Source organism: Dasypus novemcinctus, chromosome 3 (genome assembly GCF_030445035.2).
Source record: "Dasypus novemcinctus isolate mDasNov1 chromosome 3, mDasNov1.1.hap2, whole genome shotgun sequence".
NCBI lineage: Eukaryota > Metazoa > Chordata > Mammalia > Cingulata > Dasypodidae > Dasypus > Dasypus novemcinctus.
This window is the reverse complement of record NC_080675.1, coordinates 177,982,673-178,010,621: the sequence shown is the minus strand read 5'-3', so window position 1 is coordinate 178,010,621 and position 27,949 is coordinate 177,982,673. Positions and strand designations below refer to the sequence as shown.

Below are 27,949 nucleotides of genomic sequence, written 5' to 3'. Positions count from 1 at the left end.
TTCTGAAGAGCCAGAAACATCTTAAAAAGGAAAAGCAAACCCTGATCTCCAGATTTTAAATCATATTACATAGCTATACTGGTAAAAACAGCATGGCACTGGTATAAAGGCAGATACATAGACCAATGGAACCAAATTGATGGTTCAGAAACAGATCCTCACATATATGGTCAAGTGATTTTTTTACTAGCCTGTCAAACCCACATAGCTCGGGCAGAACAGTCTACTCAATAAATTGTGCTGAAAGAACTGGATATCTATAGCCAAAGAAGGAAAGAGGACTCCTATTTCACACCTTATCCAAAAATTAACTCAAAATGGGGCAAAAATCTAAAAATAAAGCAAGAACCATAAAGTTCCTAGAAGAAATTGTAGGAAAATATCTTCAAGACCTGGTGGTAGGTGATGGATTCTTAAAGGAGATTAGAGGAGGACTGAGATGGACTACTGATATTTAATGAATGTAGAAGTTTTAATTAGCTTTAATGTAAAAGTGTGGAAATGTATAGAGTGGATGGTAACACACAGTGAGCAACAGCTAGTTTATAATGGGCATGTGGCTGAAAATGGTAGTCTAGGGATGTAAATGCCAATTGACAGAATGCTAGAGAATAATTTAGGAACTGAATAGCACAGTAAACCAAGAGGTGGATGAGAATTGTGGTTGATGTTACAGATGCAAGAGTGCCCTTTGTGAGCTACAACAAATGTATATCACTACGGCAAGGTGCTGGGAACATGGAGAAGCATGGGAAAAATACAAATGGAATGACCTATGGACTGTGGTTAGCAGTAATAAAATAATATTCTTGCATCTATGCAAAAGATGTACTGTGTTGACAATGGGGCAGTATGGAAAACATGAACCAAATGCACACTATGGACGTGGTAACAATCAGATGATATTATCTGTAACAAATACTCCATGACAATGTGGTATGTTTGATAGAGGAGTGTTTTTTGGGAATTCTGCACATGTGCATGATTGTTTTATAAGTTTACAAGTTTTGCCATAAAAATATATTTAAAAAATAACAACAGGGTGGGTTGCGAGATAAATACACCAAATATAAGATAAGGACTATGATTAGTACTAAGATTTTGACAGTATTCTTTCATAATTTGTAAGAAATGTCTCACAACAATGTAAGATGTTGGTGGAGGGTTGATATATGGGACCCCTGCATGATGTTATGCATGTTTGCTTTGTAAGTTCACAACTTTTACTATATACTTATTGTTTATGTAAGTCCATATATAAATGATATAAAGATAATAATAGTAGGATTGGGGGAAAATACTTTGGTTAGTTGTAATATTTTGACAATGCTCTTTAATCATTAGTTAAAAGGTTTAACAATGCAAGGTACTGGTGGCAGGGTGAGGTATGAGAGTCCTGTATGATGTTATATGTTTGCTTTGTAAGTTCAGAACCACTACTACATGCTTATTGTTTGTTTGTTTATGCATGAGTGATATACTTCAATAAATTAAAAAAAAAACTTACACACCAAAAAAAGTGAAAGGGGGGACGGGTGTGGCTCAGGCAGCTGAGCGCCTGCCTCCCACACGGGAGGTCCCGGGTTCAGTTCCCAGAGCCTCCTAAAGAAGAAACAAAACCAGACAACGAGCAAAGACAACAGGCCAACAGACGAGGGAGCCATCTCGGAGCGGGTGGGGGAGCAGGAGGGGAAAACCCATTTGAAAGAAAGTGGAAATACTACATATTCAAGCTTAAGGAATACGGAGAGAGATGTGCCTAAAGGTATAAATGCAAATATTAGAAAAGAGGGTGAAAATAATAATTTACCTAATATTTATCAGGAATCTATAAAAAGAAGAGCAAGTTAACTCCCCCCAAAGTAGAAGAAAGGAAATAAATATCTAAAAGAAAAAAACCAATGAAACAGAAAACAAACATAGAATAGAGGGGGCTCAACAAAGCCAAAAGTGGTTTCAGAATAAGTGAAATACTAAAATTGATATGCCCCACAAGACCGGTCCTGAGAAAAGAGCCGAGGCACAGATCACCATCATCGGGAATGAAAGGGGAGATGTCACGTGCTTAAAGATGTTAGAAGATGCCGATAGGCTGGCATTAGGGCAGACGTCAAAGGAACAGACTCGAGGGCCGGGAAGTACGCCCTCGCATTCACGGTCACCCTATTTTTAACAGAGGTGCCAAAACCATTCAACGGGTGAGGGCGTCTTCTCTACAAACAGTACCGAGGCCACCAGCTATCTGCTCGCAACACAGCGAAGCCGGACCCCTCTGCAGAGAGGGGAGCCTCTGCAGGCCTGGGCTGCACACACCCCGCACGCCCCCCAAAAGGCCGTGCTCTGGGCCGGCTCCTGGAAGCAGCCCGAGCCCTGGGGACGCGCTGCCGAGAGCCAGGGCCACGCTGTGCTGCCCACCAGCGGCCCATGCTGCTACGTGTGACTCACGGGAGCGCATCCTTCTGCTCTGGAGGTCTGGAAACCGAGCAGCTGAGGTCAGCCGTGTGCAAGACCGACCCCCAGTGAAAAGCCAAGTCACGTGGCTCAGCCGAGCTGCCCTGGCCGGCCACGCCTGGCGAGTGCCGTCACCCACCGCTGCTGAGAACGAGCTTGCCCCAGCAGCGTAGCCGCAAGAGGGGCAGCTCCGGGCAGCGCGACGCTGAAATGAAGAACGCCTGTCCACGTAGACGCCCGTGACGAAGGCACAGGCTGAGCCTTGGCACACGCGTGTCCACGCAGAGGGCGGGCCCCGCAGGCGGGAGCCCGCGAGCCTGCCGCGTGCTCCCCCTCGGCCGTGCGTCCTTCCAGGGCAGGGCCTGGGCTCGCTCCCCTGGGTCCCTGCACCCGGGAAACGGCCACCCCTGGCCTGGGAATGAATCCCCGACGTCTGACGGCAGGGAGCGCTCCGCCAAGGGACCCAGAGACCGAGACCCAGGGGTCAGCGTCTTCACCTAACTCATGCCGTTTTGAAAACTGACACAGGCGACGTGCTGCCCGGGAGAGGACAAGGGCGTGAGGTGGGAGTCTGACTCAGGGTCTCGCCTCTGCTCCTTCCGGCCAGGCCTGGCTGCAGCCGGGGTCCCCCTGGGAAGGGAACGCGGGCGGCGCCTCACCTCCACCAGGGCGAACTTCTCCTCGCTGGTGTAGTTGTAGCGCGTGGCGCGCTCGTACTCCTCGGCGTTGTCGGGGCAGTCCTTGTTGGAGTACTTGTCGGTCGGGTGCACAAGTTTCCACGAATACTGTGTCGGAAGAAAGATGACAGACACGCCCCAGTGAAGGCCGGACACCGGGCCCGTGGTCAGACACCACAAGGGCGCTCTGACAGCCGCACGCGCTGCCCCGAGAGGCCACCAAAGAGCAAAGCATCGCGTCCGCGGGATCTGAGGTTTAAGACCTCAGCTAAAGCGGGCTGGATATTTTGTGTCGAATATCTAAGACCGTAGGCATTTCACCATGTTTAAAATGAATTTGCCTTTCAAACGGTCATGTCCTCATCTGACTTAGTAAAAATTAATCTGATCAAATTAAACCACCAAAGGGGAACAATTTTATACCTTATAGGTATCCAAACCTTTATATTTGAAAGAATTTTAGTAACGTTGAAAGAAACCAATGGCTAGAACTCAAAACAGAAAATGTTAAAATAATGGGAAGTAAAATTCATCATCATGTTAAGAATTTAATTCTACCGATGTATTCTAAAAGATGACGCCCTTTATTAGGAAAAATGTGTGAAGGAAATAGACATTGACTCATCTTACAAATATTACATATTAATGGATATTCTCATTTCTAGGCCCAAAGATTTTTTGAAAAGCCAATTCGTTCTTGACCCCAAGGCTAAAGTGAATGTGGAATAAAAATATCGCAAAATTTCCTGATGCATTCCAGGAAAAAGCGCTTCGCACGGGGTGGGCCAGGACCTCCCGCAGCGCTTCTGCCTACCACTTCCATCACGTGGGCGCTCCACTGCGAGAGCAGCTGCAGGCCCTGCAGCGCCAGGTCGAAGAGCTTCCGGTACTCAGCGTCTGTCTTCTGGGCCTCCTGGCGGCCCGACCCGGTGACCACCTGGAACACAGGCAGGTAGGACGCGGTCACGCAACACTCCATTCTAGAACTTTCGCCCCAAGTTACACTCACGAAAACTCAGCGCAACGTGTGCACGAGACCATCCCAGGTGGGAAAAGGTCAGCGCCCCCTGGGAAGCGGCCGTGGCCCCTGGGTGGGCGTCCAGGGGCCTCCTTGTGGAGGCGACACTGGCCCGTGCGCCGTGGAGAGCTGGTGCAGCAAAATGGTGCAACAAGGGGAGACCAGCAGACACAGAAAAAACGCACAGTGAATGGACAGAGACAGCAAAGAAAGGAACAAGCTGCCAGGGGGGAGGAAATAAATAAATAGATAATAAATAAATCTTTTTAAAAAAAGGTTGGCGCCCACTGACGTCACCCCCCAGGTCTCGGGAGCGAAGAGAAAGGTCACATATGACTCCAGGACCTGGTGATGGAGAAGCGTGTGCACACGGGCTTTCATCAGCCAACTGGAAAGCACAGGTATCCTGTGTATTTGCTTACACCAACAAATGAAAATTCAAACTTAAAGGGGCTGCCTACAGGGGAGGAGGGGCGGGGTCAAGGGAAGGCGGGCTTGTACAGGGGAGACTTCCCTAAAACCGCAAAGCCAAATGGAACAAGGAAATGAACTTGGCGTCGAGATGTCCTCACGAAACACAGAGAGGAACTTTCAAACAGCACGATTTAATGTAATCTCCCCGGGGGGAGAAACCCCGACGGCAAAACTCACGGCTAAACCAACCTTAAATAGTTTTTAGTAACTACAGCGTCACCCGTTGTGCCGCTATGCCGTTTTAAGACCATGGCGAAATGCAGCGTGACATCAACCAAATCAAACTATCCTGGGCTCAGGAAGAACCAGAAAAAGGAAAAAAAAAAAAAAATCGAGCCAGGAATACCTTGTCCTACCAGAAAGGAAGGAAGTGTCGCCAGCAGGCCTGGAAGCCAAGCTGAAGAGGCTCTCCCCAACCAAATTCCAGCAGCAGGAAGAAGAAAATCTCAAGGGGACCGAGTTCAAAACGGGGCTCAAAATTTTTGTTAGCTTAGGTGGTGCAAGGGAAACAGTTATTTTAAAACCGATAAACAAAGCAGGGGAGCTGAGCTCCTCCTCTCCGTCCTGCCTCTCTGCTGCTGGAGCGTAACTTGGGGCAGAGTTATAAGGAGCTGAGGACTGGGAGCCAGGACAGGCCTGGCCAGACACCAGGGCTGGGCAGACTCCAGCGGCTGCGCATCCCAGAGCGGCGCTGGCCCGTGGGCCTCCTGCAGCCATCGCCCGGCGGACGGAGGCTCAGCCTCCGACCACCCGAAAGCCAGAGCCCCAAGATCGCGGGAAACGACAGCACAGGGCGAGAGGGGGGGATCTCATCTTAGACCCATCGCCGTCACAGCGTGTGGAGCATCTGGACCCCGATGCAAACAAACACACATCACGCAGGAGTCAACTGGGGGAAGATGAGCAACGACCAGGTACTCAGTAAAAAGAGTGCCTGGTATCCTCAGGTTGTGTTTAGAAGGGCCCCAGCTTCCGGAGGCACAGAGTTAAGTGCCTGCTTGGCACCTGCCCTGGGCATCTTGGATTTGTCCCTATCCGCCCTAGACGCTCGGGGAAGACGGACGGAAGCGCCACGCGATAGGGCTGAAGGACGCCACGCTGGAGGTTGCGACCTGCTCTCTCCTTCCCTAAGCGTCAAAATTTATACGAGGGTAGTTAGAAGGAAAAAAGCACACTGTCCTGGTCACTCGGAAAGTTCCCAGGGCTGCCGTGGCCCAGGCAGGCGCCGTCCACACGGCCGACCTACTCGGAAGGACCACGGCCCTCACCTCCAGTCGATGGAGATGGAGCCAACCGCCAAAAAATAATCCCCCTTAAAAGAGCATCCAAAGGAATAAAATTCTCAGAAATGAATTCATCTAGACAAGTGCAATGCGCGCACCCTGAAAATTCCAGAGCACGGCTGGAAGACAGGAGGCGAGGTCCGAGTGGAGGACACGGCACACTCACAGACCGGGGAACTCAGGGCAGCTTAGACGGCAGTGTTCCCCAAACTGATCTGCAGGTTTACCACCACCCCGGCAAGATCCCAGCTGCCTTCTTTTGCCAAAATTGGCAGTCTGATCCTAAAATTCATACGGAATTGCAAGGACCTCAGAAGAGCCACAACACTCTTTAATAAGAACAAATTTGGAGAAGCACACTTCTCAATAACAAAACTTACTACGAAGTTACAGTCATCAAAAGACTGTGGTACTGTCTTAAGGATATAGAGAATAAGGAGAACTGGGAGTCTAGAAACAAGCCTATCACATTTCTGGCTAATTGATGTCCAAGGTCATTCAACGGGGAAAGCAATGCTCTCTTCAAAAAATGACACTGGGGCAACAGGAAACACACATGCAAAAGAAGGAAGTTGGACCCTACCTCACGCCATATGCAAGATCTAAGTCAAAATGGACCACAGCTCTACCTGCAAGAGCTAAAACTATAAAACTCTTTGAAGAAAAGAGGGGCTGGGAAGCAGATGTGGCTCAACCAGCTGGGCAGCTGCCTACCACACGGGAGGTCCCGGGTTCAGGTCCTGGTGCCTCCTACAAAAGTAGAGCAGATGCCCGCACCCGCTACAACAAGCAGACAGCTAAATGAGCAGACACCAAAGCCAGCAGACGCCGCAGCCCGTGGGGAGTGCACGTGGCTCTGGCCGCTGGCCACTCGCCCCCCCCCCACTTGGGAGGTCCCAGGTTCACTTCCTGGTGCCTCCTGGAGAAGGCGAGCAAACAATGAGCAGACAGATGAGAGAACCATCTGGGGAGGAGGGATAAAGTAAAGTAAATAAATCAATCAAAAGAAAAAGTAGAAGAAAATAGGCCTGCTGCCCCCATTAAATCATTTAGAGGAAAAAAGAAGACAAGAGGGGTGAATCTGCATGATTTTGTGTTAGGCAATGGCTTCTTCAATGTGACACCAAAAGCACAAACAACCAAAGAACAGATAAAACTGGACCACATCCAAAATTTAAAATTGTGCTTCAAAGGACACCGTGAAGAAAGTACAACCCACAGAATGGGAGAAAATCTTTGAAAGTCGCTTATCTAATAATGGATTGAGATCTAGACTATATAAAGAACTCGTTGAACTCAGTAATTAAAAAAGGCAGGCAGCCCAATTCCGAGTAGGTACTTCTTCAAAGAAGATAAAGAAATGGCCAATAAGCAGGTGAAAGAATGCCGATTATCAATCGTCATCAGAGACTGGCAAAGCCGAACAACAATGACCCACTACTTCACATTCCCTGGGATGGCTAGAATTGAAAAATCAGACACTAACAGGTGTAGCCAAGGATGTGGAGTAACCAGTCCTCCATCTTGCTGGTGGGAATGTGAAATGGTCCAGTCACTTTGAAAGCAGACTGAGAGCTCCTCAAAGTGTTAAACCTAGGAGTCACCACCTGATTCAGCAATTCTACTCGTGGGTATCTACCCATGAGAAATGAAAACATTTCCACACCGAAACTTGCACAGAAATGTTCACAGCAGCCTGATGATAATCCAAACGCCCATCAACTAATGGGTGGGGTATATCCATACAACCGAGTATTATTCAGCATTAAAAAGAAACAAAGCACTGATGCATGCTACAAGATGAATAAAACCTGAAAACATTAAAAGCTAAGTGAAAGAAGCCAGTCCCAAAAGACCACATGTTGAGTGATTCTATTTATGTGCCCGAACAGGCAAATCAATAGAAACAGAGGAAAGCGGATTTGGCTCAGTGGATAGAGTGTCCACCTACCACATGGGAGGTCCAGGGTTCAAACCTAGGGCCTCCTGGCCCACACACAGTGCTGATGCGTGCAAGGAGTGCCGTGCCACGCAGGGGTGTCCCCTGCATAGGGGAGCCCCATGAGCAAGGAGTGCACCCCATAAGGAAAGCCGCCCAGTGCGAAAAAAGTGCAGCCTGCCCACGGTGGCACTGCACACACGGAGAGCTGATGCAGCAAGATGATTCAACAAAAAGAAACACAGATTCCTGGTGCTGCTGACAAGAATACAAGTGGACAAAGAAGAACACACAGCAAATGGACAGAGAGAGCAGACAACAGGGGGTAGGGGGGGGAAGAGAAATTAAAAAAAAACCCAGAAAGTAGATTCGTGGTTGCTGGGGTGGGATAGAGAGAACAGGGCAATGAAGAATGGATACTAATCATTATGGTGCTTCTTTTGGGGGCAATAAAAATGTTCTAAAATTGATTGTGGTGATGGGTGAATTGTGCAACACTGTGCATATACTAAGCACCACTCAATTACACAATTTAAATGGGTAAATTATATGTGAATTATCTCCATACACCTGTAGAAAATATAAGCTGAGCAAAGCATTCAGTGATAGGTATTTTCTTTTTAAAAACATCACGTTAATTATAAAGGTACAACAGTAGAAACCCGAAGAAAACTATATAGGCATACTTCATTTCATTATGCTTTGCTTTCCTGCACTTTGCAGATATCGTGATTTTTACACCTTGAAAATTTGCGGCAACTCTGCATCAAGGAAATCACCTGGCACCTTTCTCCCAATGGTGCGTTGCTTACTTCATGTCTGTGTCACGTTTTAATTAAAGTATGTACGCGGGGTTTTTTCAGACATATTCCTGTTGCTCAGAGATAGTATATGCCTTTATATGCCCGGGAACCCGAGGAATCCGTGTTCCTGCGGCATTCGCTCCACTGCAGTGCTCTGGGACTGGACCAGCGGAATCACCGAGCTGTGCCCGCAGGAAGCGCATGTCAAATGCTCTTATTTGGAGGGGCATGAGCAGCTCCGTGTGCTGCTGAGAACTTTCCACCAAGCAGGTGGTGGGGCCCGGAGGAGCCAGGAGGTGGCTCCTGCTCCCCGCAGTGCAGCTGGCGCCCAGGTTCAGGAACGTGTGCCTCAGGGGCAGGTGCAAGATGTGGACTCTCTTTACAGTGCTGGCTCCACAGCCTCTAGTGTTTAGTGGGTGGGGACAGGGACCCTTCATCCAGCAAGAACTGCGCCGTGGGAGCACATGTGGCTCAAGCGGTTGAGCGTCCACCTGCCACATGGGAGGTCCCGGGTTCTGTTCCCGGTGCCTCCAGAAAAAACCAAACAAGCAAAACGAACAAAAAAACCAACTCAGGGAAGCTGAGGAGGCTCCGTGGTGGAGCGCCAGCTTCCTACATACAAGGTCCTGGGTTCAGTGCCTGGCCCCAGCACCTAAAAAAAAAAAAAGAACCATCCCACACAAACATTAACAGTCCCCTTAAAGCCATAGGCTACCCCCCTCCCTAAAAGCAGGCTCAAGCGTGCACCCCAAGGGCCTGCGTCTGGAAAGTCACCCCGATCTCCAACAGCCAGTCCAGGAAGCCAAACCACAGCCCCTGTGACGATTGACCCAAGCCAGGCAGGACTTCTCAGCACCTGACTGCTTCCCGGGTGCCGACCAGAGAAAGCCAAGCACGCTGTCCGAGCAGCATAACCAGGGGCTGCCGGCAACTAGAAGGGGTGCCCCCTGCCAGCCAGCCCACCTCCCCAGGGCCCCCGCGAGGCCATGCCTGGCCCGCCTGCCTAGGACCCTGCAAGCACAAGCGACGGTGGTGACCCCCCACCAGGGCAAGCTCTGAACAAGGAGCCTGCGCTGTTCTCCTCTGGGTGGTCTCGGCTCATTCCCACAGAAGCATGGGGCGAGGCCAGGCGGTGCCGTGCCCGCACACACCTCTCCCGGGTTGTTTCTCTCGGTACTTGGGACTCAATTCCGTCTCCCGAGAACTCAGAGGGGCACCGGGCGCAGGAGGCCCGCCCACCCCGCGTCCCGCATGGCGCCCACCTCGTTGTTGCTGTAGCGGGCCAGCTCGGAGATGAAGCGCATGTGGTCCTCTCGGATCTGAATCATCTGCTCGCAGATGTTGTACTGTGGACTGCTGCTGGGAGACGTGCATGTCCACCTGGGGAGGAGAGCGGCCGCGCTGACCGGAAAGAGGCCCGAGCACGCACTCGAGGTCAGGTCAGCCGACGGGCTCGCAGGAGATCAGTGAGCGCGGGGGTGCAAACCACAGCCTGTGCGGCCAGTGTATGTACAGCCCTAGAAAACGGTGTTTACATTTTTAAGGGTTTGTTAAAAAAAAAAAAAAAAAAAGAATCTGCACGTGATCTGCCACCAGCTGGGAAGCACTGGCCAGCACACCTCGGGCCCCAAGAAGGCTTTAGTGCTTTGACAGTCTTGGCAGGTTCTGTCCAGTGAACTCCGAGAGGATGGAAATGCCCTCTGTCTGTGCTGCCCGGCTCAGTGGCCCCTGCTACCGAGCACCCGAAAGGCGGCTGTGCTACTGCGGGAATAAGTTTTTAATGGATTTTACCATAAACAGCCACTGGAGCAAGGGCTACCGTATTGGACTGTGAAGCATGTCAAAGGTTTTATCTCCAGATAATCCAGTAGGGCGTTAGTCACCATGTACTGAAGACGCTGCGAACGCTTGAACGGGGCGGCTGACTCTCGTCCTACCTAGATTTGTTCTCCTCGTAGTGGGCGCTGGTCTTGATGTATCTGGCCAGTTCAATCTGCATGTCCCCAAACAGGGGGACCACCTGGAGCTGCTGTACTCAAAGAAAAACCAAACAAAGCAGGGTTACCACGTAGGTATTGTCACCAAATACATAACCTCAAGACGATTACTCTTTATTACTTTGGGTTCAATGCGAGCGAGGCAAATCATTTACCAAACCACACAAAAACACAACACTGTAAATAACTTCTACATGTACTTTAAGAACAAAGTACAATTTCTTTAAGAACCAACATATACAGTAATCATTCAAATATTAAAATTAATCTACCTTGGAGCTAAATGCAAGCTCATAAAAAAAAAAATCAACCGTATTTCTAAATACTAGCAAAAAATTCAAAAATGAATATTTAAAATGCAATTATTTGCCACAGCATAAAAGAAAATCAAATGTACCTATGACTAAATCTAACAAACAAGGACAAGATGTCTAAACAAAAATACTTCCAAAAATTTTAAAGAAATTCTCAAAGTTCTAAATGAAGGGAGAACTAAGTTTGTGTACTGGAAGCCTCATTATCCAAAACAGTCATTCTCTCAAAATTGATCTAGGAAACAACACAACCCCAAGAAGAAAAATGGTTCTGGGGGGAGTATGCACGTATGTGTGGAAATCAGGACACCCAGCCCTAAAATGTATCTACAAAGGTAAAAGGACAATCCCAAAGAACAAAACTGGACGATGTGTACTTCCAGGTAGCGGACGGCAACTGAGGCAAACTGGCCCGGAGCCTGGAGGGAGACGCACGGAGCGGGACAGGGAACCGAGAGCAGAGACACACAGCCACGGGGGTCAACACACAGCCCAGGGAAAAGATGCTCCTTGCAAGAAGGGGACAGGCTCAGGTGGCCCTCCATACTGGGGCAAAAAACAAGCATCCAACCCCACCCTCGTCATACTGGGAGCCAAGTACAGGGTCAGCAGAGATCGGATGCGAAAGGAGCGGCCGTGTTTCCAGAGACGGCCCTGTGAGTACAAAGATTTCCTGAAGGGGGTAGGCAGTGTGAACCTCCTGTGGGCCCCGGGAAGTCCAGGTCTTGACGCTCATTCACTCCTGCAGGCCTACGGTAGCTGGGACCGTTTGTTAAACCACTCAGGTAAGGGCCTTGGATTAGACCTCGTGGCCGAGGGTAGGTGCTCATCCTCTTGCTGGCGTCGTTCATAAATGCAGGAATAACAAGCAGCAGAGGAAGAGAGGAACCCACAAGCTGAGAGAGAAGGCCCCAGGAGCTGGAAGCAGAAATCAATGAAACATGGAAGCTGAGAGGAGCCCCTTTAGCTGGAAGCTGAAAGCAACGAGGCCTGGAGGAGAGGGGAGACAAGCAGAGGCCCCATTCACCTGACCGCCCACAGCTGCAGGTCAGGGAGAAGGGAGCTCCTGGTGATGCCTTGATCTGGGCACTTCCACAGCCTCAGACCTGTAAGCTTTCAATCTAATAAATCCCCTTTGGAAAAGGCAGCCCGTTTCTGGTGCATTGCTCCCAGCAGTTTTTAGCAAACTAAAATAGTAGAAAAGATGAGGGCATCAGACTACACTGAAAGAACTTCTGCTGTTCAAATGACACCAATGAGAAAGTGAAAAGATGAGCCACGTAAAGGGAGAATATATTCATTCGACAAAGGACATGTATCCAGAATACAAATCAATAAGGGAAAAAAAAGAGCGGAAGACTCAAAGAGGCATGTCGCAAAAGAGAATACACAGAAGATGAGTAACATGAAATGCTATTCAGGAAAATCATGAACTACACCACAATGAAATACAGCCAATGAAACCACAATCGTAAATCATAAATGCACACCCTTCAGAGTGGCCAAAATAAAAGAAAGGACAGTGCCAAGTGCCGATAAACAAGTGGAGCTAAAGGAGCGCTCGTTCTCTGCAGGTGGGAAGGCAAATCAGGACAAAGAGTGGACAATGGACAGGCTGTAGCCAACATGGTGAAAGCAGACACACGAACAGGAAAGCACTCTTTAACCCAAGCTCCACTCCTGTGAATATGCCCCACAGAAATGGGAACAGAGGTGCAATGGATGTGCATACAAGATTTGCAGAGTGTCGCTTTTTGTACTAGCCAAAACTTATAAACAACCGAATGTCCGTCAACAGTAGGATGGATGGGTAACTACATTGTGGTCAAGTCATCAAATAGAATACTACAAAGAGAACAAAAGGGCCACCGAGGCACGGGTGGACCTCAGAAACACGAGGCTGCGTGAAGGCAGCTGGGCGCAAGAGGGTACCATCAGCATGCACCCGTGTCCATAACGGTCACATCCCGGAGAAACTGCCCTGGGCAGAAGAAGACAGTGCTTCCCTTTGGGAAGCGAGGGTGGGGTGACGGGAGCACGCGGCACTGCTGAGCTGGTGGCACGCCCGACCACCCTGGGAGTTTATTTCCCAGAACTTCACGCTGTACACTCAGGCCTTGTGCGCTCTTCTGTATGTTACAAGGAAATAAGAAGGTTTGTACGAAAAATTTAACCCACCTTGAAGAACTTGTCAATTTTGGATAAGTTTATTCTTTTCTTGGCATCGAGTTTATAGATATTACTGACGCTTCCATCCATCAAGTATAGGCCAAATCCCATGACCTGAAAATCCACAAAACATGGCAGTGAAACTTAGCTGTGCAGATTTAATGACGCATGAGCACTTTTCAACTCTTTAAGATTTATTTTTTTCTCCCACGCCACCCCCACCCCGCCCCAGTTGTCTGTTCTCTGTGTCTATATTGCTACGTCTTTTTGTCTGCTTCTGTTGTCAGCGGCACAGGAATCTGTTTCTTTTTGTTGCGTCATCTTGCTGTGTCAGCTCTCCGTGTGTGCGGCGCCATTCCTGGGCAGGCTGCACTTTCTTTCCTGCTGGGCGGCTCTCCTTACGGGGCGCACTCCCTGCGCGTGGGGCTCCCCTACGCGGGGACACCCCTCCGTGGCAGGGCACTCCTTGCGCGCATCAGCACTGCGCATGGGCCAGCTCCACACGGGTCAAGGAGGCCCGGGGTTTGAACCACAGACCTCCTTTGTGGTAGACGAACGCCCTAACCACTGGGCCAAGTCCGCTTCCCTCACTCTTCTTTCTAAAGCACTTCTCAAGGCTTGTAGGAAACATAGCTAATCCCTACTTATGAAGCTATTCATTTCTTGAGGTTGCTCCTCGTGGCTACGTCGGTTTCTCCTGGCACACCACAGGAACACAATGCGCCAACCCTGCAGCCGCCATAATTAAGAGAGGGTCTCCAAACCCTGCCCCCAGCTGTGCCACTGGCTGCCTGCGCTTCCAGTAGTAACCTCATGCCAACAAATAGGGGCCAGGACCCAAGGCTGCTGCTGGAGTGCGTGACAAGGCAGTGGACCACCTGCTCAGGACGTTGACCAGCCTCGAGTCGCCGTCGGCCTCAGAGGTCACTGCGCACGCTGTGCTTCAGGGGGGTCTTGGGCTGTGTAAGGGGTGGGCCAAGTGCTGTCTGGCTTCCCTCACTGGTGTCTGCTAACAGACGCCACATCCGGTCCTCGATTCCAATCAGTTCCACAAAGGCGCACGCGGGGCGGGGCGCCTGTTTCTTGGAACGCACTTTTCCCACGGAATCGCGCTTTGAGGGTGGCTGGGTCCGGGCCGGCGGATAAAAGCCGAAAACGCAGACCCTGCGGGCCAACCTAGTACTCTAGAAGCGCCCTGCCCAACACCACGGCCACACGGGACTATTAACTATATGTAAACTGACATTCCGACGTGGCGCCGGCCACACCACAAGGGCTCTGCGGCCATGTGTGGACAGCCGCCGAGGGCTCGCTGCCCGACCCTGCTGCACGGGCCCGAGGGTGCCAGTCCCCCAAGGAGCGCCCCGGGCCACAGGAACTACCAGGCACGGGGTCCCACGGGACCCCCACCGAGAGACAGAGCAGAGCCAGAGAACGGCAGAACCGCGACTCCTCTTTCCAGTGAGAAATGTGGTCCAAACGCCCCCAATTTTAAAGTTATAACGATGCCTGTTAGGAGTAGGGCAAGCGGCCGCACGTGGTGACCAACAAAAGTCAATTAGGGTGACATGCTTTATCTGACTCCTAGGAATCTCGTCCTCAACCAGCCGTGACTCGTGTGGCCTCTGCCAACAGAACACGGCCGAAACAACCCAGCCCTCGACCCCACACGTCCAGGACCCGCTCATGGCGACGTGTTGAGAGCCCGCGGAGGACGCTGCGGGGTGGGGGGGGGGACCGCGCGGGACGGACACGCTCCGAGCAGGACGGCAGGAAACGCCGGCCGAGGATCCCAGCCCGGCCGGGATGCGGCGGTCGGCCCCGACGCACCTTGAGCAGCATGTGCTTCTCCCCGGGCGTCAGGTACATCTTGTTCTCGTAGTAGTCCACGCACAGGTTCACGATGTCGGCCAGCAGCTCCTCGTAGCCGGAGATGACCTCGAGCTGCTGCTGCAGAGACTGGAGCAGCAGGCGTGAGGCGCGCCCCCTGCCCCCGGCCCCCGGCCCCCGCCCCACACCTGCCCGGGCAGCGCGCGCCCACCTGGGTGATCTTGTTGTGGTTGGCCAGGAACATGGACAGGTTCTGCGACTCCTGGATGGACTGCGGGTCCGCCATTTTGCGCAGAAACTGAGCTGCCCTTTGAAAGCAAAAACAGGCTTCACCCCAAAAGGCACCGGCATGCTTAACGATTAAAAAAGAAAACTCTGGGAAAATGAGGGTTGGCATTCGTAACCGCTCTGGTTCCGTGGACCCCTTTGGTGAAAACCACGGGCCCTTACTAAGTCCACACGAGACTGCGTACTATTTAATAAGCATATCCCACCTGCACCAACACGTCCCCAACAAGAATAACGTTTTTTTTCTATTTTATTCACGCTCACGGACCCCTGGTTAGGAGCCCCTGCCTTACTCCCTCCACGGCCGGCTAGAAATCCAGCCTTAGAGACGGGCACCATTTCAGCTTCCTCAAGCTTCCCCAACCCTGCGTGTCCCGGCTTTCACCAAGGTAGGCGGGTGGGGCACTCACCCCCCGCACACGGCCTTCTCTGCACCCCGCGCAGGACGCGGGCTCCCAGCCCCCGAGTCTGAGGGGGCTGCAGCCTCAGAGACCCCCAGGCCGCCCACCCGGGGCACGTGGCCTGCTGCCTTGGGGGTCACACGGCTTTGGTACCAGAAGTCCTGGGACAGAGTGCGGTGCTGCCACCACCTCGCAGGCTATTTTGGGCAAACCCTTCCTTCCTGAACCTCCATTATCACACCTGTAAAAAAGGCAACACCTGCCAGACCTCCCAAGGCCAGTGTGAGAGGACTACAACAGAGAGGGTGTACCTGAAAGCACCCGTTCACAGCGGCTCTAACAAAGAGGTACGTGCAGCAACTCAGTGAGGTCTTATGAAAATACGTGAGGCCAGGCGTGCGGATTCTGCAGCTCGAACACTGTCGCCTAATGTTTACTGGAAACTGCCCCCGTAAGGATGTGTGTGCAATCTAGAAACTTGAGGGTTTAATAAAAAACAAGTTCCCAAAGCAGACTAATAACCCACCCAACAGTCACTTCCTCCCCCCGGAATAGATATGGAGCAGCCGTGTGCCCAGCTAAGACACGCTTCTTCTCTTCCCTTGCAGCTAACTGTGGCCACAGGACTAAGGGCTGCGCCAGGTCCTGAGATTTAATGCAAAACATTGTATGCTACTAAAAAGTTTACTTGTACATTTGGGGGCCTTTTCTCCTTCGTCCCTGCTGCCTGGAGTGCAGAAGTGACAGGTGGAGCCCAAGCAACCCTCCTGGACCACGAGGCAGCATGTTAAGACAGTGGAACAGCTTGACAGCAGGTACCCTGGATCCCGGAACTCAGGGGAGCCACATTGCCTGCAGACCACCTGCCCCGGAACTTCCCAGGTGAGAGAGAAATTTCAATCTTGTTTAAGCCCGTTACTTTTGCAGGTTTTTAAAAAGTATGTTCAGGTAAACCTAGTATTAACTGGCATGGTGACGTTTCACCATTTTAAATGTGTTCACGCAATCGCGCCGAGCAGCTCTTCCTTCGGGTAAGGAGCAGAAACTAAGGAAGAGGTAAAGGATGCTGTTTTTTTGTTTTCATCAAGCGTCGCAAGAACCACATTGGCGCTGACACTCGAAGGGGCTGTGCTGGCACGGGAAGGGAGGAAGGGGCAGTGCGTGAGTGAGGCCTGGAGGCGGGGGCTCACCATTCAGGAAGATGACCTTACGGGGTCCTCGACAGAGGTCCCGGGAAGGGGGACTCGGGCTGCTCTTCCGTGCTCAGGGGAGCCGGGGGGCGGCGAGACGCGGGGTGGCTCCGGCAGGCGTGCCTGGGCCCCGTCTCTAAGCTGGGTTCTGGGCCGAGAAGAAACTTTCTAAACTGGAAAACCAGCACTGCTGTTCACCGCCCCCCTTACCCTGATCAAGTCAAAGCGGCTCAAGATCCCGCTCCACGTGAACTCTGCAGCCAGGACCCGAGGCCGCTCCCGGGCTGGGCCAGGCGCTGCCCCCCACCCACGGGAACGCACACACGCAGACTGGCAGGTGACACAGGCAGAAGCCCAAGACGCCGCCGGCACCCGAGACTCTCAGACCTGAAGGAGGCTCATCAGACTCCAGAGGTCTTTCTCTGGCCCTGAAGATGAGGTTTCTACACGGAGGTGACGTTGGGTCATGACTGCATGTTTCTATTTCTCTGGCATGAATAAGGCCCAACCTTCCAGGTGCCCTGGCTCATCCCCCACCGGTGCCCAGCCCCCAATCCCAGCTGGGGGCCATGTCCCAAGTCCACTTTGTTTTGAAGGCACAGCAGTCGGCGCACAAGTTGAGAGGCAGTCTGACTCCAGCATACTCAGGTGCAAAGTAAAATCCCTTCCTTTTCCGTGAGCTGAGATGCCCCGTTCAGCAAGGGACACAGCCGCCTGCCCTCATTCCATCCGGCGACGCCTTCAACAGCCTGAGCCGAGACCTCCCGGGGAGCGTCGAGCAGTGGACGCTCACTCTGCCCCCACTGCCCACCGTCCCCCTGCCAGGGACCTGCCCGTCCGCCAGAGCGGCCGCTCCACGCGCCCCCCCAGACGGGCTGCCCCGCCTCTTCCAATCCTCCTCCTACCCCATGCCTGGGAGCTCTGTAAACCCAAAAAGGCAACTGCCAAACAGGAGAGCGGCTCCAGGGGACCCGAAAGCCCACGACACGGGCGACCTAGAAACGCCGTGACCGCCCTGTACGGCCATCTCCACGGAGCGCCGCCTGGCGCACGCACCCCGAGACAGGCGGGGGGGCGCCCTCGCCCGACCCCATCTGCCTCTTCGCCAAGATGCTCGAGGGACGACAACACGACCGTGCCGGGCGGGCTGCGCGTTTCTGTCTTCCCGAGGGTGAGGTCCTCAGGAAACGGCCCCGCCGGGCAGCGCCACCCCGCGCATCGCCGCCCTCCGCCCGCCCTCCTCCTCGGCCGGGCGGGATCCGGCAGGTGCACGGGCCTCCTGCGGGCGCCCCCCGCCGCGCCCCGCCCGCGGGCACCTCTTGTAGGCCGAGTGGTCGTTCTTGACGCTGCACTTCATGTTCTTGAGCTCGTCCAGCACCGCGAACATGTTGATGAACTTGCCCAGCGTGAGCAGGTACGCCTCGGACACGAAGTCCTTCCTGCGCTCGGCGTGGCACAGCCGGCGCACCTCCCCGCAGAAGCGCTCGATCGCGTTCCTCTGAGCGGAGAAAGGGGAGGCGGGGGCCCCGTCAACGGCGGGCGAGAGCTCACCAGCCAGTCAGAGCTGTCACGGGCGGACACCGCCGGGGAGACCCGAGGCCCAGGCAAAGGAGCTTTTTTTTAGGAACCCACCTGGGATCGAACCAGGGACCTCCCAAGTGGGAAGCCGGCGCTCGACCACTGAGCCACGTCGGCTCCCCCGAGTTGTTTTTTGTTTGCTTGTGGGATGTTTTTGCTTTTAGGGGGCACTGGGAACCGAACCTGGGCCCTCCCATGTGGGAAGCAGGTGCTCAACCACAGCCCCGCCCCGCCTTTCTATTACGTAATTTCCAGAGGCCGCTCAGTAATAATAACGGCCTATCTGCACTTTACCAACTATGTCCTAAAGTTAAAGAATTTTGTTGATCAGTTGGGCAAAGTTACAGAGTAAAATGCTCCAATGAAACATCTATGAACAGGGGCTCTTAACCTTCTTTGTTCCATGGACCCCTCTGCCAGCCAGATGAAACCACAGACCCCTTACGAAGTCCACACTACACTGTGTATTATTTAATAAATACATCACGCCTGCACCAACACGTCCCACAAGAATAAATTTCCGTTCAAGCTCACCGACCGCTTGTTAAAAACCCCTGATCTACAAAACAAGTGTGTTCACTTGCAAAGGTAAAACAAAGGGGGAAAGTTTTCTTCCTGACAACTTGTAAGTTAAAATAAAAATTCAACCCCAAGTCATATGTCCTTCCTTTCCTAAAGAATCGACAATAAATATCTTTGACATTTGCCAAGTTCTTAAAAAGCCAGGATCCCCTTGGGAGAGCACCTCTTTGCCGAGGCAAAGGGTCAGGGTAAGGTTGGGAGAAAGAAAAAGGCCTGAAAAGCCAAAAGAACGCAAAGGGCCGGCTGGGGGAAGACAGAACCTCGCCCCTGGTGCCGTTAGAAAGCAGTCTTCACAAAGGAAGTAAGAATTCACTCTCAGACTGAGAAGAGAAGCAAAACCCCAGGAAGCGCCCTTTCCAGGGTGAGGCGCATGTTGAAGGCGGCGCTGCAGCTCCCCTGGGGCTGCTTTATTAAACAGCACGTCCTGTGCTTGGTCTTGGTGACAGTGATGGGCAAGAAAACGCCGGGATCCCAGCCCTCCCCGTTCAACCTCTCGGGTCTCTTTTGCTCTTTTTACCTGGAAGTACATGAAATTCATCAGTTTTGTGACCTCCGGTTCGAGGACCTCCACCGTTTTCTCATAAATTTCCACTCGATTAGGCTGCTCGTTGCACTTCACCTGGGAATAAACCAACGTGCGTGATGGACGGTGCAGGCTTCAGCCCAGCAGGGTGGGGGTGGGCTGCTCCCCGGAGGGGCGGGAGAGGAGGGATGGAGGCTGGGCAGGGTCAAGGGGGTGGGGGTGCCTGCACCTGCGGGATGGCCCGGGAGCAGCTCCTCCAGGTGTACAGCATGACGGCGTACTCCTGGCCCTCCTCCAGCATCTCGTTCTGCAAGAGAACACAGAATATGACAGGCAGGTGGTGGAGGCAGCGAAAGGAGGGGTGGAAAGCAGATTTGGCTCAATGGATCGGGTGTCCCCACCTACCACATGGGAGGTCCAGGATTCAAACCCAGGGCCTCCTGACCCATGTGGTGAGCTAGCAGTGCTGATGTGTGCAAGAAGTGCCCTGCCACGCAGGGGTGTCCCCCGTGTAGGGGAGCCCCAAGTGCAAGGAGTGCACCCTTCAAGGAGAGCCGCCCAGCGCAAAAAAAGCACAGCCTGCCCAGGAGAGGCTCCACACACATGGAGAGCTGACGCAGCAAGATGAGGCAACAACAAGAGACATAGATTCCCGGTGCCGCTGACAAGAATACAAGCGGACACAGAAGAACACACAGCAAATGGACACAAAACATAGACAACGGGGGACTGCAAAATGCCCACCAAAAGTTTCCTCTGCACCATCGAGTCTAAATTTTCAGAAAACAACTGCACTGTTTTTACAATAAGAAAAGCAAAGGCTTTTTTTCAAAGCATGCATTATTTCATTCATTTCCCTTTTTCCTCAGTCTGTATCATACCAGGATAATCCCCAAAACGTCGACACTTGTCACTGGATGTGCCATTCCCCTGGAGAGACGGACAGACATGCGGACAAAATTACCATGCTGGAGTGGACGGTGGCCTGCTCGATGTATCTCGCGATGCCGGTGACAAATGCATTCCTGTCTTCAAAGTTGGTGTTGAAATTTGGCTACGAGGAGGAGACAGCAGGTGGAGGTCAGCGCCAGCGGCCCGCGCCCGGGCCTGGGCCCCCCCACCTGGTGGAGGTCAGGCTCGCGACCACGCCCAGGCCCCCGCCCGCTGCCCGCCCCGGGGCCCGGCCACCTGGTAGAGCAGCGAGGACGGCGGCGGCTCGATGCAGGGCTGCTGGTCGGGCAGCGGCAGCTCCTCCAGGAGGTCCACGTTGGACAGCGCATCCTCCAGCGTCACCTGGGCCGCCATGCTGGGAACAGAGCTCCCGTGAGGGAGGGCAGTCCCGCTCCCTCCAGCCTCCTGAGGCCGCAGGGCCCCCGGGTCCAGAAGGCAGGGATGCCCCGTGGCCTCTGCGCTCCCAGCGAGCGCGAGCAGGTAGAGAGGGTACGACTGCGTCCTATCGACACCCCCTCCTCCCGGCTGCCCAGGTGGAGACCTGCCTGGGGGTCACACCAGCCCCCCGGGGCTGCACAGGGCACACGCCTGGCCAGCCCGGCTCGGAGGAGCATGGCAGCTCTGGCAAGCAGGTGCCCGCCTGGCGGGTCCTCCCAGCGAGGCCCGGGCCAGGGGCAGCGGTGCAGAGGACAAGGCCCGGCTCCCGCAACCGCTGCCGGCTGGGCAGACGAGCAGGGCGTCGGGGGGACGGGGCAGCCTGCGGGAGCAGCACTGGAGACGGGGAGCAAGGTGTCCACCACAGACAGAAAGCCCGGGCGCCGCGGCCCGGTCAAGAGGAGGGCAGGGAAGGCCACCGCCATCCGAACACGGGTGCTGTCCTGCTCGGCCAGCTTCCCCCAGCACAGCGGCAGCCCCGGGCGGCCACGGCGGCCACATGGGGGCTCGGGGGCGCTCCAAGCAGGTGATGGGGTGTGTGCAAACCAGCAGTGACCGGGCGCCGTCTCCTCTGCCTGCCTCGCCCCTGGCCCTGGCCCAGTACAGGTCACTGGCCGGAGGACGGAAAAGGGAGGCCCAGGGCAAGCGCAGAGGGGTGCGGCGGGGGCGGCACCCCTTCTACACCTTGCTCAGGGGCGAGGTCCAAACAGCTGGGCAGAGGTTCTGACACCAAGACACCCGCAGAGGGCCGTGGGAGCCTGCAGCCTGCAGCCAGCCAGCCTGCTTGTCTGCTGTGATTAAGTGTCAACATGCTCGTGGGATTCAAACCAGACCCCGGGTCTCACAACACGGAATTCACAACGTGCCCAGTCCAAGGTACTCGGCGTGCAGAGAACCAGGAGGAGCTTACGGGAAAAAGACGACAACGCTGCAATAACATGTAAGATGCAAAGATCCATCCAAGACTTCAAAGCAAGTACTATAAAAATGCTCTAAGAAACCATCATCCTAAGACTCCTGAGGTGAATGGAAAAAGAGCACGATAAAGAAATGGAAATTTTAGAACTGAAATAACAAAACTCTCTGCATGAGCTCAAGAACAGAATGGAAAAGACCAAGGAAAGATTCAGGGACCTTGAAGAAAGAGAATGGAAGCTATCCCACTGGAACAGCAAAAACATTATAACATCCATGTCATCAGAGTACCAGAAGAGGAGAGAAAATGCCTGCAGGGCTGGAAAAAATAGCTGAAAACTCCCCAAATTTAGCAAATGACTCAAGTTTATAGATTCAAGAAGCTCAGTGACCCAAACAGGGAAAAACAAAAGAACTCCACACTTAGACACTTCATATTCAAACTGCTGAAAACTAAAGACAAAAATCTTGCCAATAACCTGAGAAAAATGTTAACTTACCCATAGGGGAACAAGAATTCAAATGGCTGTGGATTTCTCCTCCGAAACCATGGAGGCAAGAAGGCAGTGGGATGGCATATTTACAATGCTGAAAGCAACAAACTGCCAAACCGAAATTCAACACCTGGCAAAACTGTCTTTCAAAAATGAGGGGGAGATGAAGACATTCCCAGATACAAGCCGAGGGAGATCATCACCTTTAAACCCTCCAGGAGACGCCAAAGAGGGTCCTGCAGGTTGAAAAGGAAAAGGAGGTCAAAGCTACGGGAGAGGGAAAGCTGCCCGTGGGGACAATGGCCTGGGTAAAGAGAAAGGCCAGTCCTAGTGTATTTTTGGTTTACAACTCTACTGTTTACTTCCTGTAGGATCTGAAAGGCAGATGGATAAAAAAAGGGTGATGATAAATCAGTGGTTTTGTCATTTGTGACAAGACTACATAAAGGTGGGGGGATGGAGGGGTACAAAAATATAATGTGTATATAGCATTGAAGTTAAGTTGGAATCAAACCCAACGAGATTGTTACAGATTTAGGATATTAACATTAAGCCCCGTGGTAGCACCAAGGGAATACTGGAGATTATGCAAGCTCACAGAGACAGAAAATAGAGTACAGGCTGCCAGGGGAGGGGGCAGGGGGAATGGGAAGTTAAAGCACGATGGGTGCAGGGCTTCTGTTTGGGGAGATGGGAAACTTTAAATGCTAGAAGGTGGTGTGGGGACTGCTGTATTGTAAAGTGATTAATCCCACTGAATGGTATGCTTGGGGGTGGTTGAAATGACAGAGTTTATGTTGTATATAGATTCCTACAATTAAAAAAAAAAAAAAAAAGCAATAGTAGCCATGGAAGTCAGAAAGAAGTGCCATAACATCTTTTTAAGATCTGAGAGAAGTGTCAACCCAGAATTAAATGGAAATAGCCTTCAGCACCAAAGGGGAACAAGGACATTCTCTGATGAAGAGAGTTCACGGCCTGCTAAGGGAGGTTCTTCAGATGGAAACGAGGCCAGACACATGGGAAGTCAGCGACAGAGGCAGAGCAACAAAAAGAGGAAATACTTAGGAAACGGAACTGATGCTTCTCCGCCAGAGTTTTCTAAAAGGTTGAAAGCAAAAATTAAAATATTGCTTAAGGGGGTTTTTGGCATATGTAAATGTACAAGACAACTATTTGACAAAGGGGGAGGGTAGAGGGGGACATAATTTTTACATTCCACTGGAAGTAGTAAAATATGATTCTAAGTAGACTGAAAAGTTAGGCATGTGCACTATACTCCCTAGAGCAACCACTAAAAAACTACACAAAGCAAATATAGACAACTTGGGAGAGTGTGGGCTAGGATGTGGACCACTGACCATGAGTACAGCGGTGCTCAGAGATGTATTCACCAAGTGCAATGAATGTCTCATGATGATGGAGGAAACTCTTGTTAGGGTGGAGGAGTGGGGTGAGGGGGGTGGGGGTATATGGGGACCTCATATTTTTTTAATGTAATCTTAAAAAAATAAAGGCAAAAAAAATTTAATATTAATAAATATTTATATCATCCAAAAGAAGGCAGGAAAAGGAAAGCAGAGGAGAAAAAAGAGGAATCTAGAAAGAAACATAAAATAAAATGGTAGACCTAAATCCAAACATATCAATAATCATGAATAGGCTAAACTCACCACTTAAAAGACAGAGATTGTCAGAATGGTTTAAAAAACAAAAAAACAACAAGAACAACAACAAAAATAAGACCCAACTACATACCCTGTCTACAAGAATCTCATTTCAGATATGATATAGCTGGGCTAAAAGTGAAAGGGAGGGAAAGGATACACCATACAAACAGTAATCAATAGGAAACTGGAATCTCTGTATTAATATCAGACAAAATAAACTCCAGAGCAAGGAGATTATCAGAGATAAAGTAGGGCATGATGTAATAATAAAGGGTCAATTCATCAAAGTGACAAAACAATCCTAAACATGTGTGCATCAAACAACAAAGCTTCAAAACACTAGAGACAAAAAACTGGCAGAACTGAAAGGAGAAACAGATACTTGGGAACATCAACACTCTAAGTAACTGGCAGGAGTTCAGCAAGAACACAGAAGAAATGACCAGCACCATCCACCAACTGGATCAACCTGACATTTAGAGAACACTACTCCCAACGCAGAATATTTATCCAGAGTGTTTTTAGAGCTAGAATGCATTTCATAACAGAGACTGCCTTTTCCCTTTCGTTATCAACGTCTTCCGGCATCACAGCTTCCTGTTCCACACATTCACAAAAGGAGAAGCTCTGGGACGGCACCTCCACCCACAGTGAGGGCCCTGAGTGGCCTGAGCGGAGTCCCTGCAACCTGGTCACTGCCCTGCAGAGCCAACAAAGATACCGCAAAGCTGACAGGCACCTCCCAGGGGCACCAGCTCCTAAGAGCTCAGGCTGTTACATGACCCAGCCCCAAGTTCCACGTTCTACCCTTTGCATGGTCTGCGCACAGGCTGTGCCAGGAAAGGCCTCAAGGTTCAGCCAGGCTCACATGCCCTCAACCCCCACCACTGGCCAATGAGAAAATGGGTCGGGCGAGCACCTTGGACAGCTACGTGGCACAGCTACTCGGCTCACCCTGGCCTCCCACTCAGCCCCCCCACCACAGACCACGGGGACCCTGTTCACTCCGCCTGCCCAAGGAGAGGCCACGATGACATGACTGGTGAGAACAGGGACGCAGTGAGGATTTCTGCATGAGAACTGCTGAAAGATTCAGCAAAAACTGTTAAACTTACCAACTGTGATTCACATTAGTGGCAACACTCTGTTGGAATCTTATATTCATGGAAAAATGTCAAATGTTCAACTTCCCGTTAATCAGTGTTCACAGAATTTTTTTCCTATATATTAAAACAATACTTACTGCAGATTTATCAGAAAATATGGAAAAAGGGAAAGAAAAATCCCACCAGATCAAAAGAATATCATAAAACTACTTTGAAAACGGTTTTCTTCCAACTTACTACATCATAAAATTTTTCAAGCTGTTAAACATTCTTCTGCAACATCTTTTTAGCTACAGCAGAACAGTGCTTTGTGCCACCTAAGTCCCTGCTGCTGGAAATTGTTCTTCCATAGTTTCATATTTTTCACAGCTATAAACACTCCTCCAACAAACACGTCCGAGTGTGAAGCCATGCCACTTACACGCACACAACCGAAAATCTAAAGGCACAGCACCCAGAGCTCCAGTGACAGCTCTTCATCTTGTCCCTTCCAGACAAATGAGAATCTAGATTACCTTTGCCTCAACCTTTGTAAGTAAACTTGGAATATCAGCTCTGAATTCAAGTCTTCAATTCAAGTCTTCCCATCATATCTTGTTCTTTGATACCTCACACTTCCACCTTCAAAGTTTCTCTCAAATCCTCCTCTTCTCCATCTGTAACCACTGCCAGTAAACCCTCATTGACTGCTCTGGGGGTAAAGGCCAAACTCAGTGCACCTGACCCCAGCCCCCTTAGGCTCCAGGTTTGCCATCTGAGGTCCTGGCACTCGTAGGACCCCTCTACCTGACTCCCTAGGCTCTCAGGCAGCTCAACCACCTCCTGTGAGTGTTGGATGCCCCAGCTCATCCATAGACTCACCCACTAGATGTTCTCCCAGCATGGATCCCAACCACACAGCTTCTCATCTGCTCACCTGTTGGTTATTCATCCCACTGCAAAATCCCCCACCACTACATCTATGTTCCGGGCAGCAGGACCACCTTGCCTGTCCTGGGCACCGCCACGACCCGTGTCAGCAGCCCATGAGACAGAGCCTCAATTGTAACTGAAGGACTGACTGCTGTCCAGAGAGCCATCATCACCAGCTTGTCAAGGTCCAGTGGCGTAGGTCAAACCATAGGGTTAGAATGGCACCGAGACATGCAGACCCTACGACCTACTGGTTCACAGTCTAACAGCTCAAATCCATTTCTGTCTCAGATTTGCTCTGCCCAGACTGACACACACACAGATAAGTAAAGCATTTGCAGCCTGGTCATCACAGAGTGGCATGCAACCACAGGCACTGGGGGAGCCGAGAGTGGGTTTTGGCAAAGTCACACAGACAAAATCTGTGTGCTCCTGCGTTGGCTGTACAAACTAACATGTGCTCGTATTTTCCCAGACGTGAAACACTTTGTGCTCAAGGAAGAAAAAAAAAAATCTACTGGGAACAAAACACAAGCCAGCTGGGCCTGCTTAAGCTCTGTCACCAAGTGCTACCAGCAAGTCTGGGCCACCCTGGAGGCAAATCTACCCACAAACCATGGGGTTCACCCTCCATTTACATAACCTAACCACATAATGACTGATTCTTATCAGGACAGTTTCCGACCAGATCCTACAGCTTGTCTAGTTATAAAATGAATTAAAATATGTTAGGGGAACTGCTGTTGTAACAAAGCCACCAACTTATTTCGTAAATTTAGGACTTTTTTAAAAATAAGGATTTCAAAGGAGGGTGACCAATCTGCCCTCCTTCAGGGCTCCTGCGTCAATCCCAGAGGACACAAGGACACCCTGGCCCATCCCGTGGCATTTTGCACCAAGAGCTATAAAAACTGGTCAGTGAGAGACAAGCTGTTGTCTGAGCTCAGCAAGTATTTTATACTTCACCTACTGTACACCTCACTTACCCAGTCCCGGGTGGGTGCTGAGCTGGGCGCGGGCCTCGTACGGTGGGCCGTGGGCTGCCGGCGACGGGCCCTGGGAGCTGAACCGCAGAGGGACGTCCAGCAGGCCCGCGGCGAGGGAAGAGACCGTGCTCCCGCACATCAGACATGCAACTTAAGGAAGCCTGGCAGCCCCTGGAGGAGCCTGTGTTTCCTTCCCTGCAACCTCTCCTGACCCCGGCCCGAAGCACAGGTGACCGCAATCCAGCCACAATCTGGTCCATCCCTCAGCACCCCAGTTGGAGGTGTCCTCACAATTCCTATAAACCAAGTCCCCCCAGCGGCGCCCGGCAGCAGTCTACCGTGGCAGCTCTCCCTTCGCTCAGTCCTGCCTTATGACTTCCTGAGCAGTGCCCGGCCTCCGCCTGTGTGGCCCCTCCGGGACCCCCACCGTGGCGCTGTCCTCCAGAACGCCCCCTGCCTCTGCACAGGACACAGGCCATCAGCCGGGGCGACCATGGCCCACGAGGCACCAGCTGGCCACACAGCCCACACACCCGGGCCGTGGGCCCCCGGCCCTCTTATTGCAATGGAAACAGGGTGGGAGGTGTGGGGAGCAGGGCACCTGGGAATCCCCTATATTTTTTGTTATATTTATGTAACCTAAGTATCTTAAAAAAAAAAAAAAAGGTGTAATACAGTGGCATTTTCGAGACATTGGAATTGTCCTGAATGATGCTGCAGTGACGGATATGGGCCATTATATATCTTCTCATAACTTACAAAAATGTGCAGGAGAGAGTGTAAACTATACAGTAAACTATCATCCACACTTAGTGGCAATGCTCCAATATGTGTTCATCAACTGTAACAAATGCACTGCACTAATGAAGGACGTTGTTAACGTGGGAAAGTGCGGGAAGGGGATGGAGGGGGGCATATGGGACTCACCTACGTTTGTATGTTGTTTTTTTTAAAAAAAGAAAG

General features: G+C 51.6%; 1 protein-coding gene across 3 annotated transcripts in view; it reads right to left on the bottom strand.

The window, feature by feature from the left end:
* The window catches only part of CYFIP1 (cytoplasmic FMR1 interacting protein 1), a 93,404-nt gene that overhangs the window by 36,984 nt on the left and 28,471 nt on the right, over window positions 1–27,949 (bottom strand). For all 3 annotated transcript variants that reach the window (XM_058294802.2, XM_058294799.2, XM_058294803.2), the window contains exons 2-13: window positions 20,706–20,823; window positions 20,482–20,571; window positions 19,747–19,824; window positions 19,512–19,613; window positions 18,151–18,332; window positions 15,167–15,263; window positions 14,956–15,084; window positions 13,135–13,239; window positions 10,583–10,674; window positions 9,908–10,025; window positions 3,943–4,065; window positions 3,111–3,236 (exon numbers count right to left, since the gene is read on the bottom strand). In XM_058294802.2, coding sequence (XP_058150785.1) covers window positions 3,111–3,236; window positions 3,943–4,065; window positions 9,908–10,025; window positions 10,583–10,674; window positions 13,135–13,239; window positions 14,956–15,084; window positions 15,167–15,263; window positions 18,151–18,332; window positions 19,512–19,613; window positions 19,747–19,824; window positions 20,482–20,571; window positions 20,706–20,822 — 1,359 coding nt within the window. In that variant the 5' untranslated portion in view covers window position 20,823. The remainder of the gene's footprint in view (window positions 1–3,110; window positions 3,237–3,942; window positions 4,066–9,907; window positions 10,026–10,582; window positions 10,675–13,134; window positions 13,240–14,955; window positions 15,085–15,166; window positions 15,264–18,150; window positions 18,333–19,511; window positions 19,614–19,746; window positions 19,825–20,481; window positions 20,572–20,705; window positions 20,824–27,949) is intronic.